Source organism: Diorhabda sublineata, chromosome X (genome assembly GCF_026230105.1).
Source record: "Diorhabda sublineata isolate icDioSubl1.1 chromosome X, icDioSubl1.1, whole genome shotgun sequence".
Lineage (NCBI taxonomy): Eukaryota > Metazoa > Arthropoda > Insecta > Coleoptera > Chrysomelidae > Diorhabda > Diorhabda sublineata.
Window position 1 is genome coordinate 26,454,100 of NC_079485.1, and position 21,949 is coordinate 26,476,048.

Genomic DNA, 21,949 nt, shown 5'->3' on the forward strand with positions numbered 1-21,949 from the left:
AAAATGTAATCAGTCACCAGAACTGAGAAAAGAGGTTGTAGAACTCGTAAAGAAAGTTATAGCAGCTGACCGCCAAGAGCTTTGGAAAAACTGTGTTGAACATGTTATCAAAGAAGAAGATGACTATGATGACTATCACCCTCTTTACAACCCTTCATAGTTCAATCAAATTGTCACTTTACTTCAGACGATTCTGACTACCATGATTATTTATAAAGATAATTTGGAATTGAAATGTTTCTTTTCTTTTGTTTTATTTGTAAATAACTAATTTTCCTTCATGGTTTTTGCTTTGAAATTTCGTTTTCCAGAAAAAAAAAACGAATGGGGTAAAAAAGGACTCAGTTCACGTCTGGTACCCTGTTTAACCAAACTCCTTTATTAGCAGGGACATTTTATTAGTCTATTTACGTTTTATAATTCAATATTCAGTTGTAACAAGTTAATGAGGTATATTGATGTTTTTTTCCAAGCAGGACTACAATTAAGTGCATCTGTCTAAATAATGGCGTATAATTTATAATGATTCGATTGCCTTTTAACGAATACATAAGATATACATATTTTTGAAAGTATTTATAAAAATAATATAAAATGAGGTATCTACCTTTATCATAGACCAAACAAAACTGTCGGCAAGGATTTTTATATAAGTTTTTATAATCTGCAATTGATATTGGAAGAACTATAGCATGTATGGAAATTGGGTTGCTTTTTTCCGTCATGTAGACAGTATCCACAATGTAGCGAGGAGTGGCGAAGCTCTTAAAAGACATTATCAATGCAGCAATAGTTGAAGAAATGTTTCTAACGTATTAGGTATGCATGTCTTTGAATTCCTTCTTATATTTTCCACAAATTGTTAATAAATATTTTTTTATTCGACTTGAAATCTTTTTTGACCACTCCACATATTTTCGATGATAATGCAGATACAATTATTACCAATAATGAATCATCATTTTATTCTATGGCGTTTAGTTATTGATTTTTTGATTATATTTACCATTGTGAATAAATATTTGTTAGGAATATCTTGGAAATAGTTTGATTTTCAATATAACAGGTAAAATCTGTTAATTTTTTCTCAACCAACCATCTGTGAACTCGATTGGTTTATACTAATTCTTGAGTTTCAAAAACTTAATTTTATTTCTGATAAAAAGGATACAATATATACACATTCGACATTTCTTATACAAAATATACATTACAAGGTAAAACCAAGAACAACAAGTTGTTACAGAGTGAAACATACCTTTTTCTAAAATTTCCATAATTAATGTATCGAATCTTTCGTGAAATTATATGTCTTATACCAAATTTATCAGATTACTACAACATAATGAAAAATGACTTCTCTGAGTCAAAAAATTTATTTTTGTATTGCTTCCTACATATAAAGTGATTTATAATTTTCTGATTAAAGTAATTGATCAGCTGATCACCTAGAGTTTACAAGCCTTGAAATAATCGTGAGTTTCACGCACGATCCATATTTTTCATTCTTTATCAACACAGTGTATACAGGATTAAACAAAAGTAATAAAATGGCTGGTGAAAAATTAGGAATACAAATATAAAAGGCAGTAATTTTAATAGATTATTGAGGTAGGCGTCATTTGCTTAATCTATTTCGTTTTCTATTACAAGTAGGGTTGAATAACTCGTATTTTGAATTATAAAAAGCTTGTTGTGTTCTACACTTGCTAATCTAAGTGCTACCAACACCCACGTGATTGTGCAAATGAGCCAATAATAACAATAATTAAAAAGACTTCAATTGCGATACTGATATAGTTACCGCATGAAAAAATTTACTTATCATTTTATACACTGAATTCATGTTCAAAATTTCAATTTTCAAAATTATGAAAGAGCTTCAGAACGAATACAAAGGTTTATTTCAAATAATTCTCATATATAATTAACTAAAAAGACACATTATTTGTAACTGGTACTCTCCATTCTGGATTCTGCGGTTACAGTGTAGTATAGTATGAATAAAATTGTTTTAATTTAACGTAAACCTGATTATGAAATCAACTATTCTTCTGGAGGTCTTCTCTTTTTATGATAAAAAATTCAGTAATTCAACTTCTACAAATTCCGAATTGCTGTTCTAAAATTTATCAGCGCAATGGGATCATTATTCTTCTTTATGAATTTTCCGTGGGCACAAGTGAAGATTATCAATCAAATATTGATTGTTTGAGAAATGGGATGACTGTCGTTTAACAATAAGGTTTACGATTGAACAGTTAAATTTAAACGGTCACATCATGCATCAATATTTGACAGACGACTCGTGGCCAGAAAGCTCTGTACTGAAGGACAATCGAACCCAGGATCATGAGTTAAGTAATTTGTTTTTCGAAATTGTGACATGTTTTAAAAGGATGTCATTTTAGAACTCTGTAAAACATTCTAAAGACTGTGACCAACCATTCAAAAGCTATAGAAATCGAAGACGCTACTACCAAAAGTGGGAACAAGGATCCTTCCGGTATATACAAGCTGCCCAAAGATACACCTTTGAAGGTCTTTGTCTTAATGTTGCTAATTGTATAATTGTTTTATTGCTGTAAATGTATCAGTTTCGCAAAATATCGCATAAAGTGATCATGAAAATTTAGTTAGTTCGACATGATGATAGTTCAGTCGATACCATCCAACTTTTTTACCCAGCTTACAATGAGATGAATCATATTTTCGTTATTATTACACAACACTAATTTTAAGAAGTGAGCGACTATTAGGTCCAGTTCAGAGAAATATGATTGCTATTGTACAAAGTGAACATGTGCCGGAAAACTGATTTTACGAACACATCTAAATCTCACAGCGTCCTGTGTTTATGGGGTTTATGCGGCGCCGGCGCTGTGGCCCTAAAACGGTCACATGTCACAGTGCACTGTGCGAGGAATGCTCCGAAGAATCGGCGTTAGGCTCCGAGTCGGCTGCGGCAATCTTCTTTTTTGAGACGCCTTGTATAGTCGACTGTCGCCCGCCGAGGTTATTGTCGACTGTCGTGTCTCTCGTTAGGCCGCCTTAGTTGAAAAGGGTACGGCGTTAACCGTCCTGGTTCCTGAAAAAAATATATTATTTATTTAACTATATAATTTTAACATTTTTCCACTACCGTGCGTACGTACTTTAGACACACTTTCGAGTGCGTAAAACTTCACTTTACGCACTAGAGCGGTAAAAAACATACTTTAAGAAGTAGTGAGTGAAGAAAATTATTAATAAGGTCTCCATAGCGTAATGGCTAGAGAACAAGGGTCACATCACAGAGATCCAACGTTCAAGTCGCGTTTATTCTAATTTTTTTCTACTTAGTAATAATTATAAAATTTAATAACTGCACAAAGTGCACCTTCAATATTAGTATAATTACTAGTTGAGTTCGTCTGTTGCTTTGTTAATTTGTTCCAATCCTGATTAAAATGTTCAAAATATTAATAAATATAGAGGGTATTTTAAAACGTTCGCATGCGAGTTATATCACTGCATTGAGCGAAAAAAATCGATTAAAAATTACCAAATAATCATATGTCTGTAACGCATAGATTAATCGCCAATTAACAATAAGGTTTAGCCAATCAAAGCTTTTGGAAAATTTAAGTCCTTCCTATCGAGCGGTCTAGGGATCCATAAAAGTATTTAGCTGCTGCCGCATTTTTGAACTTACCTTTGTTTCTAAAACGTACTCAAAACGTATACATCATTACAGCCATCTTTAAACTTTCGACACCATACACACGACTCATTCTCCTATGGATTTCTGCAGCACTATTGCCTTCAGTCTGTAGAAATCGAATCACACTCCGTAATTCACACTTGGCGGGAGCATCAATAATGGCGGACATGTTTACGTAGCTGTAGCACAACGCCGACTGACGCCTGAATGTCAACAATAGCGGAGTATGTAGTATAAGAGCTTTGCAGTCGCTACAGCGCATGCCCGCTTTCGTTTTCTTCTGCCCGCGTAACTTCACTTTCATATATTAACGTAGTTACTGCTATCGAGTTGTATACTTTTATTTTTATGTTTTTACCTATTACTTTTTTTCCGAAAATGGTCTTATTTAGAGCACAGTATATTTGATTTACTTTTATAATAAAGTTCGCTATTTCTATATCTGTTTTTCCGTTTTCTATGAAAATGATTCCCAGGTATTCAAAAGATATATAACAAGATATTCACTTCCATTCTCAGTACTCCTATTATCTTTATTTATATTAAAGTTTAAAGAAAATATTGGACTCAAAAATATCGACTTTATTGCGAAAAAACCTAAGTCTTGCATGCTCGTTCTTGGTTTTGCAATCCAGGCTTGCTCATCATGGTGTGAAATCAATTGTAGGTATAACTTTTGAAACCGTTGAATAATCTGGACAGAGTTTATATTTTATCGTTATATTGTTGATGAACACAAGGTGGTCAGGCTAAATTACCATAAAATTATATAAACGAATATATAGAGTATTCATTTATGCTAGAGAGAGTTACTATGTTACTAACATTTCGAAATTCCTTTCCTGGAGTATTTAAAGCTTTTCTCACCTTAAAATGTTGAAAATATAGAGGTTGGTTATGGTTATTGATTTAAAAATAAAAATCCATAAACACTACCTTAAACCTTTTATCGCGTTCACTGCCTGCATAACCGCACAGAAAAACTATAAAAGCTCTTAAAAGCATTGGATTAATTTTAACACCAGGGAAGTGTAGTCATTTTATAATATACGAGGATATGTTGAAAAATTCTTAGCCTACCTAACCAAATAAAATTTCAATGTCAAAATATTTTATTAGTCAACGTATTCTCCTCTTAATTGGATACATTTATTAGAGTGAACCTGCAACGTCTCTAGACCTTTCAAAAAAAATGTTCTTGCTCTGCAAACCAGACCTCCACAGCTCTTATTACCTCCTCGTTGGAAGACACATTTACGACCTTTTAAACTTTTTTACAGTTGAGGAGAGAGATGATAGTCGAACCGAGCCAAATCTGGTGAATAAGGGGGGTGTTCTAGTAATTCAAACCCTAAATCACGAATTTTTCGCTTGGCAACATGAGATTTGTGTGCAGGGGCGTTGTCCTGCAAAAAAAAACACCTTTGGATAGCTTTCCGCGTCTTTTTTCCCGTAGAGTGGTCAGTAATGTTGAATAGTAATCTCCAGTTATTGTTCCACCCTTATTCAAAAAATCAATCATGATTACTCCATGGCAATCTCATAAAACTGAAGCAAAAACTTTTCAAGTAGATTTTTGGATAAGAAACTTCTTAGGTCTTAGAGAACTAGAGTGTCGCCATTCCATCGATTGTTGCTTTGTTTCTGGATCGTAGAAGTGTACCCAAGTCTCATCCATAGTAACAATTCGGTTTAAGAAGTCTACATCGTTTTCAAATCGAGCACAGATCGAACGCGATGCTTCTACCCTTGCACGCTTTTGGTCAACATTCAAACATTTGTGGGTCCATTTTGCAGCAATTTTTTTCATGTCCAAATTGACGTGAACTATATGGTGAACGCGTTCGTATATCAGTGCTTCAGATATCCGTTTTTGCCCAATTCGACGGTCTGATAAAATCATATCATGAACTGCATCGATATTTTCGGGGACTGACACAGAAACTGGCCTTCCCGATCGGTCATCATCTTCAATGAAAAATTTACCTCGTTTGAAGCTTGCAGTCCAATTTTTCACAGTCGCATACGAAGGACATTGATCACCAAGGGTATTAAGCATATCTTCGTAAATCTGCTTACCTCTTAACCCTTTTAAATTCTTGATGATTTTCTCAATTTCGGTAGACATCTTTTTTCTTTTAATTTATTGCGTAACTCTGGTTTATTTTTTTGACGTCAAACTTTACACTTACACTTCTAATAATTTATTGTTCGTTGCTATGGTAACGCAATATTTTGTTTATGCATGGAACTGATCTAGGCTAACTAGATATCAATACATCCTCGTACATAGGTAGAAATAGGTGCAAAAAATAGATTAAAAACAGATTTTAAAAAATTAATACTGGAAAAAAATATCAAACTGTGAACAAAAGTATGATTTACAAATTTTGAAGCTGAACAAAAAGTAGTCTTTTATTCTGAAATAGCCGCTGAGCGTATAGATATCATCTTGTTTGTCTCCCTGATTGTAATTTTTAGGCCTGTAACTTGCTTATTTTTCTCAAATAATGACTTATTTTTATACTTATCAACATCACATTAAGCTATCTCTACGAGTTCCTGCTTCTGTCAGAACTTCTTATTTATATAATATTTTTTAATTATAAATTCGAGAGCAGTCAGTCTTTAGCGCGCTATCTAGAGGGGTGTGCCAAAGTATTTTAAATACAGAAGGGTTGAATGAAGAAAAAACACTATTCTTGTTTCAGTTGCCTCTCTGAGACAAATTGTGAGAAATTTTCAAAATCTCATTTCCTGTTCTTTCAAATCTAAAAATGGATTTTTTTCCATATAACTCAGTTCTCCACAATCTACGTGATTTTCTAGTTGTTAGTATAAAAGATACGCACTCCAAAACCAAATGATGATACCACATTAGCTCAATTAGATGATCAATGTTTAACAAATACAGGAAAATGGATAAAAATGAAATGTTATAATGTGCGTTGATTTGTTGCACATAATACTTGAAGTTGTCTACGTGTTGTGCCTGTATACGAAGGTAAAGAAAATAATGGCAAATATAAAGGGTGTTTTAACAATTCACAATAGACTATTGGGTATATAATTATTGATATTTGCCACTTTACTTACCCCGAAGAAGCCGTTGTGATCATTGATGTCGTCACAGCAGATTGGGGAGCTGAAGAAGCACTCTGTTGTTGAGACAATGATCGGTATAACGGTGAGTTGACGAAACGTGGATAACTATCCCTATGCATTAGGGTATATATTTGAAGTTGTGCCTCTTCAAACATTTGTGGAGTCGGTTCCACCATGTTACGATTTACAATCTCACGTACTCTCGCATCCAGCGACACCTATATCAATAAGTAACATCAAATAGCTCGTTAAAAAAAATTCTTTACTCTGAAGTTTTGTTTCACATTAATATTTTATGGAATACAAACCTCTTTGGGAGAAAGAATCGAAATATAATCTTCGTAAATAATTCTTGCTTTCTCTTCTACTGCCTCTAAATTCGTTTCCCGTTTGAGTTCTTCACACGCTAACCAAAATAATATATTTTCTTCCGAGTATTCTCCTCTTAGAAAATCCCTAAATACCTGCCGACCCGCTGAAAATATATTTTACAAGATTATTAATGAGATATGAAATAAGGTAACAAAAGTGGGAAATATAAAAAAATGAAGCACACTGTATAAATCTTAAGTAACAGTCCAATTTTGGATGGTGTTGGAACATAATTAAATTTTTAAATCAGAGGGTGCCTTTTAAGTAATATCGGTTTTCTTATGTGAAAAACTACGCCTCAGTTTAAACATGCGTAACTTGTTAGACTGACTAGTCTCTAATTCTATTAAAACTTTTATCTTTTAACCCTTCTATCTTTGATTATTTATGAGGAAGGGCGAAATTCGTGTATTGTTAAGACATCATTGGAAACAAAAGTTTATAATAGCCGAGGTAGTCAAGAAAATACGGGAAATTAAAGAGAAAGATACAGTTTATGGGTAGACGGCACAGCGTTGTTTCAATCGTTTTAATAGTGGAGATTCGACGCTTATTATATACTCAGGTCGTCCACATGCGCGGGATATTTAGGTTACAAGGAAAGCAATAGAAAACCAACCTAGTACCAGCACTCGCTGATTATTGAAGTCTTTTGTATCTCCTAAAGAAACCATACTATTCAAAATCGTTAGGTGAGATCAATAAAATTTGTCGAATAACCGAGATTCAATGAAACGTCGCATCGAGTAAGGGTGTGTAAACAGCTCCTCATAGTACGGGATCTCGCTGCAAAATTATGACATGAAGAATGTACACAATCAATATTTCATTTGGAAGTATTTTTACGAGTGGGGGAATGTATTTTTCATAAGGTGCCAATTAAAAATTACCCACGAGTACTATTAATAAAAATCTAATTAATTGACTTTTAGTGTACATATTTGAAAGATTTTAAAAATCACAGTTGCTGCTGATTGGTTAGCCGTAAACTCTGCGCACCCAGGTGTAAACAGGTATGATTTCGTAAAAACTTCTCCTTCATTATGTATATTCATTTAATTTACACCACATTAAAGCTATTTTTTTTCTGTTTTTAATTTTATAAAGGTGTCTGTAAAAAAACCTCAAATCGAAGTGTCCTTAATGTATTTCACAAACAAAACTATAATGTATGTGAGGAATTTATTGAATATTTTTAACCGAATCTTACAATATGAAATCGGAAAGTTTTCAATTACCTGGACTTTTCATGAGTTTTTCGAAAGATCTGCCCCAATTCCGGATCTCTTCTAACGAAGGACTGAAAATATATTTTATTATTAGAGTTATTTTAGAGTTTGCATTGAAGTCATATACTGTGGAGACCACTAATGGTATGTACCGGGTGGGCAACAGACTATATTATGGCTTTAGAAAAAAAAAAAAAAAATAATGGCCTCTTTCCAATACGTGAAAATTATTTTCTGAATTTCAGATGTATTTGAAAATATAAAATTAAAAAATCATTTTTTTAAATTTACCCATTTAAGTGGCACTTTATATACGATAATCGATTTCTTCAACAAATTCTGTGCATTTTTTATTTAACAAGTTTTAGTCTATCTCTTCAAATAAGAGGGGGGGAGAGTGGGAACGTTATTATGAAAAAATGCCTGTAGGTTCGATTCCGCTTTCCGATTTTTATGAACTTCGAATGAGCTTTTGTTCAGCAATACTAAATATATAAATTCTAATTTAATAAGTAACGTTAATGCTAGAGGGCGATGTTTCATATATTTTATATATCGTGATTTATTTAATTAACGGATGTAAATCTCTTTTTTCTTTCCCGAGATATCCTAAGAAATGTGTGAATTGCCACAATTTTTTTAAGCGTATAGTTGAAGCTGTTGAAGTTAGTTGTGTTCAATTTTATCTATTATTCAAAAATGTTTTATTTTTTGTCAGTGAATTAAATCACAACTGGCTATTAAATATGATTCACGACGATGCTTTCACGAATTTTGTGGACAGACGTGACTACGTTTTAATATAATGGTAGAGTAAATCGCCATAATATGCACTACTGATCTAAAACGAATCCCTTTTTGGATGCAGTAGATCCAACATTGGGGTCATTGGTCTGTAAATGTGTGGTGTGGCTAAGCGGACAAACAATTGGGCCATTTCTTTAAATGATACAGTTAATGAAGAAAGATATTAGTTCTAAGTTGTCCACCCAGTACTTGAGGAAACTGGAAATATTCATAATTTCCGTCGAGAAAGAAATGCGGTTTTCTTTCCATAATTTCATTCAAAATCTCAATACCTATTATTCATAGTTGACATGATATAGTTTGTCGAAACCACATTTTAAAAATACGAAAATACAAGTTATTTTATCAATAATACAGAATATGACACAATTTTGAATTTAACAGTTTGTCTCGTAGTTTTTCATTTCACAATGATTCCCGAACTATAAAGTAAAAACCAATTTTTTTTCTAATAAAATTTTTGGGAAATATTTAAGATTGAGTTTCAAGACAATCTTAAGAAGTCAATTGTGCAAAATTCATGGATAAGATGATTTCTTTCACCTAAGAATTCCTTCTTATATATAACTCAAAATTGTTCTGTCACCTGGTTAGTTTTCGAAGAATTCTGCTATCTCATTAGTACGTTATGATATTTTGTATTTTGTGAAGGGATTACTAAAAATATTTTTGATTTTTATAAAATGTGTGATAGAAAATTATTAAAAATAAGAATTTAGACTACAAAACTCTACCTTCTTTGAAGATAGATGGATCTGACATGCCGTACTAAAACATTTTCGCTGGATACACTGTTGTCAGATTATCTTTTTTATTGGCTGATATGTGATATTTAATCGAAATACGTACTCATTTCTATATTAGTAATTAATTACAAGTAAAATATGAATTATTTGGCCTTTATAGCTACATATAAATACGAGGTGGGATAAAAAGTACGGTTCGTGAATCCTTATAGCAGCATTTGATTACTTTCGATTACAGTTTGCTACTATAGTCGCTTTAAAAAAACGGTATCTGCGCTGACTATCGTGAAATATAAATCTTAAGCAACGCGTCAAGTTTTACCTGATTATGAGAAAACAGGGGGAACATTTGTAATCTCAGAAGTTAATAATGGTGTGTTGAAACATATATTCTCCATTGTGACAATGGCTCTTGCTAAAAATAAACGAAGGGCTGAAAGGGAAACGTTTTGAAATCCCTTCTAACATTGAGACGCCACGACAAAACAGATGAAAAACTTCCAAAATGCTTCAGCCATAGAATTATCATTGGGCTAGGTACATTGCTAGCAAGGCAGTATGTAAAGAGATTAATTCAAATTTCATATTAGTTACTTTGTTTCAATGATATTATAAAGTCTTTTTTGATGAAACCATGTAGAAAGAAATATGTAAGTATGCGAAATTTTCACTAGATACATAATTCGACACTGTATTCACTATAAAGTTCAACATTTGGAAATTTATTTAGAAAAAAAATGACTTATAATTATTACAAATGGATAGAAGATTTCTGATTCTACTTACGGTGGTTCCAATTCACAATTTAACATCACATCCGAATTATTTGAATTTCTATTAGGTCCGTTTTCATCGTTTGCTTTTCCACCAGGATTTGAACTGAAACAAAAGAAAACTCAACATTATATTGGTAGAAATAGTCTTCAATTTTGATATAAATTTTGTGGTACTTGGACACCTCAAATCTTTTACAAACTTCGTACACTTTTCCACGCGAAAATGAATATTTTTTGCCCTAATACATACTTTTGAGGCCTGATACCAAGCATTTTAAAATTAATATTTAATATAGAAAGATAGTCCCAGAAGTACTTGTCCCAACAAAGAAAACACAATAATTTTAGGAAAAAAAAATATTTATTTTTCAAAGTAATCTCCTTTTAGCTACATACACTTTTCTCAGCTATGTTCAATAAGTTCGATACCCTTTTTATAATAAGAATCGTCAAGCTCCTCAAAATAACCATTAATTGCCAACATCACCTCTTCATTGTCGAAAAATCTTTGACCATGGAGCCAGCTTCTCATGTGTGGAAAGAGAAAATTATCAGAGGGGGCTAAATATGAAGAATTTATTTTGGTCGTTGCAATAACGGATGTGTGAGCTGGTGCATTGTCTTGATGAAACAACACTTCCTTATTAGCCAAATGCAGTCGTTTTTGCTTGATTTTTTCAATCAAACGTTTCAACAAGTTCGGATAATACTCGCCGTTGATAGATTTTCTGGCGCAAATTTGCCTTTATTTCTGTGAAACAACAACAAAAACTCAATGGAAACATCTCTGTTTTTGTTCCAAACGCGGCACCCATCATGCGCACAGCTATCTCATGTCCAAATTTTCAATCAATATGCGATGTAGCGCAACTTTTGAAATTCCTACTATTTCTGCTTGCTCGACCACTTTCAATCGTCAATCATTCATCAACATCTCTGGAGTCATGACCACATTTGGTCGACCACTGCGATGCTGTTACACGACGTGTGGCCTCGTTTAAACTCCGCTATCCAATATTTTACTATTAATAACGAAGGAGCAGTCTCAACCAGAATAGAATCTAGTTCAGCTTTTATATTGGTTGGGCGAAGGCTTTTCAAATAAAAGTATTGTATCATATAACGACGACCAATTTTTTCCATGTATACAAATTCACTGAAAACGTTCACTATTGATGGCTGCCAAACAGATACTAAACAACGTGGTGTCTTCAAACTTGAAACATATGCATTATAGATTGTGTACTTTCTAACACAGTGGTATTTTTGAAGCAACTAGCGTCATCTTTAGGCCAGGCCAAGTTTTAAGACTGAACATAATGAGAATTCGATGATAAGCTCTATTACTAGTATGAATTTCGTAGTTATAATATAATCAACAAAATCCAATAGAAATCAGATTATTAGTAATATGTGTTCAGCTGGTTTATAGTATAAAATAAATCGATTGCTCCCCTTACAGCAAACTGTTGAATGCAATATCGTAAAGACTAAAAGTGGAATAAATTAACTTGAATTTGCAGAAGCGTAATTTGATTCAGTTTCCCAAATGCAAATGTCAATACGAATCTTCACTAGAACGTATACGACTTATTTTCATGGATAAACAGTTTATGTGGCATAAATAGGAAGAATTTATGATTAATAAATGTTTTGTTCCGGTGTGAATCCATTACAGTATTTTATATTCACTAAACTTCATATACTAATTTATTTCTTTCTTTCTTTTCTAATAAATCGATTAATTTCTACTAAATTATTTGACAATTGAAAGTTGGATGTGGATTTTATAACAAAATAACGGATGTAAAATATTGTTGATTAAACAGCTTTATATTTACCAAGGACACTTGCAGCAACAGCACCATAGGAGGCAACAAGGCTTTGGCCGTAGCGGAGCACCTTGAGCACTTGATTGTGGCCCATTCTGAGGAGCACTTGAAATCGGTATGCTACCCCTGGAATTCGGTGATGGTGCTAAACTCACATTACTTGCGCCGGTACCTCGTAGCCTACATCCTGTTCCAGTTACGGTTACGGTTGTCCCTGTAGGACCTGCTCCCCCTTGGGGACCCACAACTGCGCCTCTGTTATCCGGGACCCGCTCAGTAACGCTACAAGACATCTGCAATAGAAAGAATAAAAGAAATATTCTCCAATACAGTTATAAGTGGTTAATACATGCATATAAGAAGTCAGAAAATCTTTTTTTTCGCGATTCGTGATAGAAAAAACTTTTTCTACATCATACATATTATTAAATAAGGAAAATTTCCTTTTTCACATTTCGATTAATATAAATTTCAAAATCGAGGCCATATGTAAGGGGTTTATTAAAACGATTATTAGTTTGGTCGATCTTTTTTCTTATATAACAACGTAGAAAATTAGTGGAGTTCAGTGTCAGGATCCAAATAAATTACAGTAGATTTACATTAACATTTTATTAGATCGTGAAGTTTGAAATAAGTTAACGAATAATTATTGTAGAACGATATAGTATAGGCGTTTGCCGAAACATATAATGGGTCTTCTGCTCCGAGTGACATATACTATTTTTTCTTCAAGGGTAAAAATAATGCAATTTATAAGTAGAAATAAATTGAAAACATTTATTAATAAACATATGAAATAAAACAATTATGGCTTGCATAAGCATTATCTATTTATTAATTGTAATATTGAAGGTGCAGTTTTGTATAATGCAGTTATTTAAATTTAGGCCAATGCCACCGCTTTCGGCTTCGACATTCACAATCTTGTCATTGGTGTAGATGTTATGTTTAATAAGGTGTTTGTCTATATTTATTATGTTAGAAATATTTTCATTTGAAAGGTTTCCTGAATGTAAATATCTTTTGATTCCAGAACTCGTACTTGGTTGTTCTTTCCAATGAAGTAATTGTTGTGTAGTTTGTTTTTTGCTGAAAACAGAATCTTCTAAGTACCCTAGAGCCGCACTGGTGGATTTCCATCCATCATGTCGTTTTAAAGCGGTAATGTCCCATCCGTTACAACTAAAATAGTTGCTGAAGTCCTACGAAGGCAATGTCCTGTATATTCATGAGGATTTGTTAATTTCAAAGAAATAGCAACGTCTTTTGCAACGTTTGAAATTTTATGTATATCTATTACCACACGGTGACATTTACCGTTTTGATATTTAATAAAAAACGCTGCGGATCCATTCCATATCAACCGGACGAAATGCCGTATACCTACTGTCTGACTAAGTTCAAATAAAAATCTCCAAGTATAGGAAACGACCATTGTTTTTTGTGTTTGTGATTTTTACTAAAATTAAATTTCCTATATCTTGGATTTCGCTGTACTTCAAATGAACGAGTTCATCGCATCTACAGACTCCTGTGATTCCAAATCCTTACAAATATTATCAATGTGAAATGTAAGTTTGTTTGTAACGATTTCACGCGAAAACTACTCAAGATAAGATCATACAATTTTGTACACAAATTCGTGGAGGTATTAGAAATAACATAGAATACTTTTTATGAAACAAAATTATTTTTACGAGTTAGAAAACACTTTTTTGTCAAAAATCTCAAAATCTAGCATTTTTAACGCCATCTAGCATTCCAGTAATGAAGCTCCAGCCCTGAGTACTGTAATACCATTCCACTGTATTACCAACGGTCACGATAATATCCAATCCAATTGACAATATTTTCAGTTGTTTAGAATTTTTCTTTATTTATTGTCATTATACAGGGGAGTCGGGAGGAGCGCACCAAACTCTAGGAGTTTATTATACACGTGAAAATAATGTAAAAAACTCATATGTTCTTATCCGATTTTCATTTGTTTTCAAGTTATAGCATATTAACAAATAAACAAATTATCACATAAAAATTTTCTTAATCATAGCGTTCTTTCAATATATGTTCAAAAATACTGCCATTGACTAACCTAAACATTTTCTGCTTCGTCTACGAAGAGCGTTTGTTGCTCTCCCAATTGATTCATTTCTTTCTTCTTTAATATGGGTTGCAGTATTCTCAAATCGTCTAATTAGTACATCCCGTGTGTCCACTTTTATTTTGTAGAATTCATTTCTCATCCAGCCCCATAAACAAAAATCTAGTGGTGTGAGGTCTGGAGATCTTGCAGGCCAATTAATGGGACCTCCACCACCAATCCAACCAATCCAATAAGCTTTGTTCGTGAAGTGTGTTTATCACCCTTTTTTTGGAATTCCCAATTGCGTGGGAATTCTCCGTGAGCTAGTAGTTGCATCTTCTTCTACTACATAGATGCAGAATATTTTTTACTTCTACCAAACCTTGTCGAGTAGCGTGTTCAGATGATATGTTAGCACTGGGAAGCTTACCAGTCTCGCACAATTTGTTAAAAACTCTAATAAATACGTTTTTATCAGGATATCTTTGGTGTGGAAAACATTGACGATATTCTTCAGCAGCAGCTGTAGCATTTCCATTACAGAAACCATAAACAAACACCATATTTGCATATTCTAAATTTAAATAATTATCTGACATTTTGCAGCACTAACAATCACATAAATTCGAAATTAAATGTTCAGTTACTGTTCACTGTCCACTGACAGTTCATCAAAACAACAGAATTATCAAATGCTTTTGAGCCTCGAACATGGCATACTTTGATAATGTTGAAATTCAGATATAAGTTGAAAGCTAGATGAACATTTTTAATTACTCCATAACTTGAAAACAAATGAAAATCGGATAAGAACATATGAGTTTTTTTACATTATTTTCACGTGTATAATACACTCCCAGAGTTTGGTGCGCTCTTCCCGAGAAGGGAGAACCAGAAGAGCCTTTAAACACTTAATTGTTAAGTATTACAGACGAACAAAGGAATTTTTAACAAAAATAAGAAACTCTAACTCTTGCTTTAAATTATATGGATTCAGTTCTATTGTAATAATCTCTTTACCTTCTTTAATCGTTTTAACGCGAGCAAAGCCGCAGGTAAAAGCTAGTATTAATATAACCTAAAAACAAACGTTGAAATAAGTGAAAATAATCGGTCGACGCTGAGAATCGAACCGCAGACGGAACACAAAAGCTTTACCGTGGTAGCTATCGTTGATTGTTGTTAATTTAAATATTAATCTTCTGAAGGAGGACAGGAGGGCAGTCCCCCCCCCTAGAGATGCAATGTAGCTAGCCAAAAAATGTTTAAAGTCCTAAGGCGAGCAATTGACTTCCTTACCTATTAATAAATTCCGCATCGCACGACAAACTAAGGTTTAATGTATATTGTAGGAAGTATTGAAATATTCAGAATGATATTAAGATTTTGAAAACCGTTTTTAAAATCGTTTGTGAAGTTTTATACATTGATATTGATATTAGAACCGTTCTTATTACAATCGTCATCGAGGCACTCAAAATGCAGCGCTTCATGCTCTCGACTGTACCAGGCGTTTATATTTTTTATACTCCATAATATTGCCCCCCTTTAGTCATAAGCGACGCCCTTGGTCAACGATTTAATAAATGTAATAATAATAACAAAATAAGAAAGTGCCTATTTTTGTTGCTAAATAAATATTATTCGGTGCATCTTGAAGAAATTTATCAAATTGATCTTTTGTTAATACTTTTGATTTTTTCCATTTTAATATTATGTTTGATGTTTAATTGAATTTTAATCGTTGAATATTGTGCCCATGGTGTCGAACTTTTCAATTTTCTTGACGAATACGTAAAATAAGCAAAAATAACATTTTCTGTGTATCTTCGTACAATATTTTCTTTGCACCATTTTTTAAATTTTTCATAAAAAAAAATCGTACACTTTTAGTGACTTCGTCGGAATTAATGTTTCAATAGTGGAATTAGCTATTTCGACTAATTACGGAGGTGTACATTGAAATTGTTCTCCTTGAGACATTTTTATAATACACTTTTCAAAACCGACAAACATCAAATTCAATAAAAATTAAACGACAATTCCTGCCTACTTAGTTACAACGTCCATAATAAGACATTGCTATCGTTTCTCATTATTTTATTCTTTTTCTTACGACGCCGTCTCCCTACAGAGGTTGGCGATCCAGATGGTTATTGTCGCACGAGAAACCGCAGCTCTGAAAATCTCTGTAGGCGCCTGTCCGAGACATCTGCGTAAATCTTTCAGCCATGAATTTTCTCTGCGGCTGACCGGCATATCGCCCGCCTGTCATTATATGTATTAAGTACTGCAACTTTGTGGTGAGAAGTTACCCATTTGCTGCAGGACATTTATGTTTGTCTTATGTTCCATCCAAGATATCCGCAGCATTCGCCTGTAGGCGTACATTTTCTGTGGACGCATACATGGTCCAACTTTCGCATGCGTACAAAAGAACAGAGAAGATGTAATAGCGAAGCATTCTGGTCCGGAGTTCCAGGCTGAGGTTGCGGTTTGCCAGAAGTGTCCTCATGTTGTTCAGAGTTTTCCGCGCTTGCTCAATTCTTGATCTTATTTTGAGTTTTGGGTCGCATTGCAGGTTGAAGAGCGTACCCAGGTATTTTAGAGATGACACTAGTTCAATGATCTCTCTCCAGAGTCTTAGGGTTGCGTTTCTTTGTATTTTTGAGAATACCAATAGTTTCGTCTTGGACGTATTTGTATATAGGCCGAATTGCTCGCTATATTCTACAATAACGTCAACAAAAGATTGAAGTTACTAGTATAATATAAGCGTTCATTATTTTACTAGTAAAAGAATAGGTTATTTCTACGATCTGTGTTGCCGAAAATAATATAGATATTATTATACACTTGAAGGAAAACAAAATTATTTTATATACACTTATAATAAGCCGAAAGCATACAAGTTTAAAATAACTTAACCTTAAAATGTGTGTTTTAAATCGATTTACATATATAAATATGACTCTTTGGAAGAGTTTGTTTCTAAAGATAATCTGCTTTACATAATGTGTTTTCTCAACTTAAACATGCATTTAAAATGGTTTAACCACAATAGATCTATTCGCCTCTGGAATTTCAGGTTTGAACGAAGTTTTGTTAGGAACCTGGATATTTAAAAATGACGATTTAACGTCATCATTAAAACTTTAGTCGATTTGGAAAAATAATTGATTCAATCAAATAACGATCGATAAGGCCGACCCAAATATTAATCTTAAAATCACGTTGGAAATGTCGAGGATTCATTACAAGAGGATTTTCATCTGAATACTCATGATAACGTATAGTTATGTATATTAGTAATATTCCTACGAGTAAAACAAGCCTTTTCAGTAAAAAGAATTTTCTTTTGAGAAGGAATGTTCATCATAAAATAAATCGACAGAATTTCACTCATTAAACCAAGTCTTTAGGTAACTGTTCAACTTTTTGGGAATTATATAAAAGGATTAAATAACTTCTAATGGCTCAGTGTACAGATGAAGTTCAAGTGATAATATGCCGTTGATCGTGTTCGACAACGTTGAAGTATACAACTTGCGTCTCATAAATATAAATAATTTGTTCCATCAGCCATCTAACTCCATTCCTGCAGTCCCTAAATACTACATCCGCTGTTCCTCTACGGCCACTCCGCAGACACTTGCAAACCTATCTTTCCCCCTTGCGATGCATCCGATCACAATCCAGAAAAGTGCCGAAAGTCAAACTCCCCCACATCTAAAAATTGCGGTGGATCTCACTCCGCCTTCCACCCCCGTTGTCCGAAAAGGATGGAAACACCTAAAGCCCCCCAGGAAACTGCCCCAGTCACCCTGAAAAAACCTCAAACTCCGTACGACCTCTCCACAGACACCAAAATCCTCGCTGCTGCAAGTTTTCTGCTGTTTCCCTGCAACCTGGTGAACTGGTTCTCCAGCCAAATGACGATAGGGAATAATGCAGCCGCAGTTGTACCCGTCCACACCAAATTAATTAAAAAAAATATAATTAAACCACTCAAAAAATACCGTTTTTACTTGCAAGCTCCACTTCATATTTTCGGCAACAATACCCTGCTAGAAACAGTTAGACAAACACATTCTAACTAAACCACCACAACCCCAAACCTGCAGAGGAGCAATTCCTATATCAGGGCCTAATCAAACAAACCAAATTCCTTACAAAAATCCTCCTTATCCTACCAAACTTTAACCAACGTATCTCTCTCTCTCTCTCTCTCTCTCTCCATCTCTCATTGAATTAATCAGATCTCTTCTTGTATATACGTTACAAAAAACTCCATTAAGTACTTAATCTTCTACTATTCGATCAGCTTTTTTATTACTATGAATTCCAATTCGTCCTGAGTGCCGATCTAAAATCAGATAAAATCGCACCTACATTTTTTATTTGACTTCAACTAGGAAAGATACTAAGATGGGATACAGCGTAGAATATATGCTAGGTATATCGGGTAATTTGAATCGTAGAGAATCCTTTGTGTTCTGAATGTATACTGCACATCCAACTCCATCCCTCGCCTTAGATCCATCAGTATATATTATTGTCTTGTCAGCCACCTCAGCTAATATGGATTTCAACATGATTCGAGTTAATGCGGCTGGCTAGATTCAGTATAATTAGGGATTATGACTTTGTGGACTTTGAATAAAGCTTGATAAGGAGTATTATATATCGATAAATTTCTGTTGGTTCTGTATATATTATTGAATACATTCGTTTGAATGAAGGTTTCCGCCGTGAGGTTCCCTATGGAAATGCTACATAAATTATTTATCGTTATGTATCGTTTGAGTTTAATTAAATATTTCTGAGACAATAATTGCCGCCGTATAAACCAAGAAGGTTCGTTACATTCTGCCTATAATGCATTCAATGATGTTGATTTCATTGGACCAAGACAAATTCCAATATCTATCTAGTAATATTTAAACTCGTTAAGTACCGATAATGTTAGCCCACACAGAGTTAGGTTATCCGATCTAGTAAAAACCACCATTGAGCATTTTTCTGTTGAATGGGTCATACCAGTTTCTTCTTCAGTCTACTTGCATCATATTTTCCAAGATCTTAAGACCACCACCAGTTTCAAGTCGTTTCTGGTCATCATTAGAAGCTCCTCTGCTTTCTTAGCTGATATGGTTATGAATCTTTTGGATTGTCTTAGGCCTGGAATATTTATTCAGTGAGACTCCATCCGATTCTTTAGTGATCTGATACAAAACATGGAGTCGTTGCCCTTTTTTTTGCTTTCTTGTTGCTTAGTAGCCACATTCGTATTACTTTGTTTCTGTAAGCTAGTACTTTTAGAGTTTTCATTCCCACACTAGTTTGGACGTGACCTAAATAGCGTTCAAAATCTTCAAGATCGCTTGGTTATCTGAGAGAATGTGAATGTGCTTTTTAGAAAGGTTTCTATCCAGACATTACATTTGTTTATTCCTAACAACTCTAACTGAAAAATGGCGAGTGATACTCCTGGTGGTATGGAGAACTTTCATTTTGTTCCACGAATTCCTGGATTTGATTTTACTCTTTGGATTAGCCCGTGGGCGTCGCTAAATGCCTATTTTTAACTATAAGATGTATAATTGTTTTTTGAATATTAGCTCAATCGACTGAACAAAAAATTCAATATTCTTAAACAGTAAACATATTATCTTCTATATTTAGACCTGTATAGAAAACTCAAAATTATACAAGGAGGGCATTTATAACATAATTTTTGTTGGTAAACACTGAACTGGGATCAGGGATATAATTGTTCTATGCGGCCGTTTCTTGTGCCCAATTGGAAAAATCTTTCTTCGGTTATTTTTATAACGAAAGCTGAAATAGATTTGACATCACCTTTTCCTTTTTCAACTTCAGGCACTGGGATACGGACGGTAAACCCGACAGAGACTTCAAAATCAGATTTATCCGACATTAATTTCATTTTCGCGTGAATTTCTAAACATTTTTTAAACTTTTCTCTTGTTCTTTGAACATTGAGTTCATTAAAGCACAATTTACACATTTTCTGCTCTACTTCAGCTTCTGAAACATAATCTTTCGAACATGATATATGGCTCAAATACATTTGAAGCAAACTATATCTTCACTGCATACTATACATAGAACACATACTTTCGTAATGGGATTATTCAATACTGTTTGTTCAACTACTTTTTCATTATCAGGTTGAGAAAAAACATTCATTGCAGTCAAAGTATTTTGCAATTGATCTGCGTGGCAGTTGTGGACAGTCCAACTCTAGCTGTGCAACCAAATATAGCCTCGTAAGGGGACCTTTTAATACCAGAATTCAACGCTCTGTTCTCCATAAACTGGATAAATTTTAACCCGTTACTCCACAAAGTTGACTGGTTATCTTGCATCCAAGTTGTCGATATATTTTATATATTCAGATTTGCTCTCTCAGCACTGTCTTGATTTTAACTGTCTTGGTTTGCCATACACGATCTAAAGCTCTGACCAAGTTACTTTTAAGTCATCAATAAGTTTATTACAAAAAACAGAAATATATCAGGCAACTGTCCTGCAACTTCTTCTCCTCTCTTTGTTTGAAGAGGTCTTAAAACCAAAAACTTTGTAAGGTGATAAACTAAAATAAATTTATAGTTTCCATCAGGTTGTGATTGAAAATCTATGAGGTCAAACTGACATCTTGAATTCCAATGTGAAAAAAATGGGCTTAACGACTTTTCTGTCCGCTTTTAGTTTTGGTTGTGAATATTCATAAAAATTTAGGAAAATCTTAATATCGTTATGAAATAACTAGTTAAAGTGTCAAATTGTCAAATTAGTAATATATTACATACTTTAACGGACACGATCAGCTAGTTATGAAATAACTAGGTATACTTATATAAAATAACAGATTTCATACTTTAATGTTTGTTTAGTTAGGAAAAGGACTTTTGTATCATATTTCTGTATTATCGTTCAACATAATAATTTGTATCAATTGTTCAATTCAGTATTTCTGTAAAAACAAAGATTTTGTTTGTTTTTTTTTCAAATAACGGTTTCCATTACGAAAAACAATAATTTGTGAGTTGTTTTGTTCCGTTGTTGGTCAGTCACCTTAATTGTGTACATAAGCAATCATTACCGATAAAAATAGTACAAAATGTTTTCAAAAAAGGAATTTAATTTTTTGGAAAACAATTATTTGACTCACATATAATCAAATCAATGTATTAGATATTTCATCTGCTGTTTTACATTTTACAAACCTACCGATTCAACATTCTTCGCAAATTCCGAATACTAAAA

The 21,949-nt window shown here is 33.4% G+C and overlaps 1 protein-coding gene across 1 annotated transcript in view; it reads right to left on the reverse strand.

Moving 5' to 3' along the window:
* Positions 1-237: 237 nt before the first annotated feature.
* The window catches only part of LOC130451249 (regulator of G-protein signaling 17), an 80,421-nt gene continuing 58,709 nt past the window's right edge, over positions 238-21,949 (reverse strand). Inside the window, exons 2-7 of the mRNA XM_056790145.1 lie at positions 12,580-12,863; positions 10,749-10,841; positions 8,419-8,480; positions 7,117-7,283; positions 6,800-7,026; positions 238-3,088 (exon numbers count right to left, since the gene is read on the reverse strand). Coding sequence (XP_056646123.1) covers positions 3,073-3,088; positions 6,800-7,026; positions 7,117-7,283; positions 8,419-8,480; positions 10,749-10,841; positions 12,580-12,863 — 849 coding nt within the window. The 3' untranslated portion in view covers positions 238-3,072. The remainder of the gene's footprint in view (positions 3,089-6,799; positions 7,027-7,116; positions 7,284-8,418; positions 8,481-10,748; positions 10,842-12,579; positions 12,864-21,949) is intronic.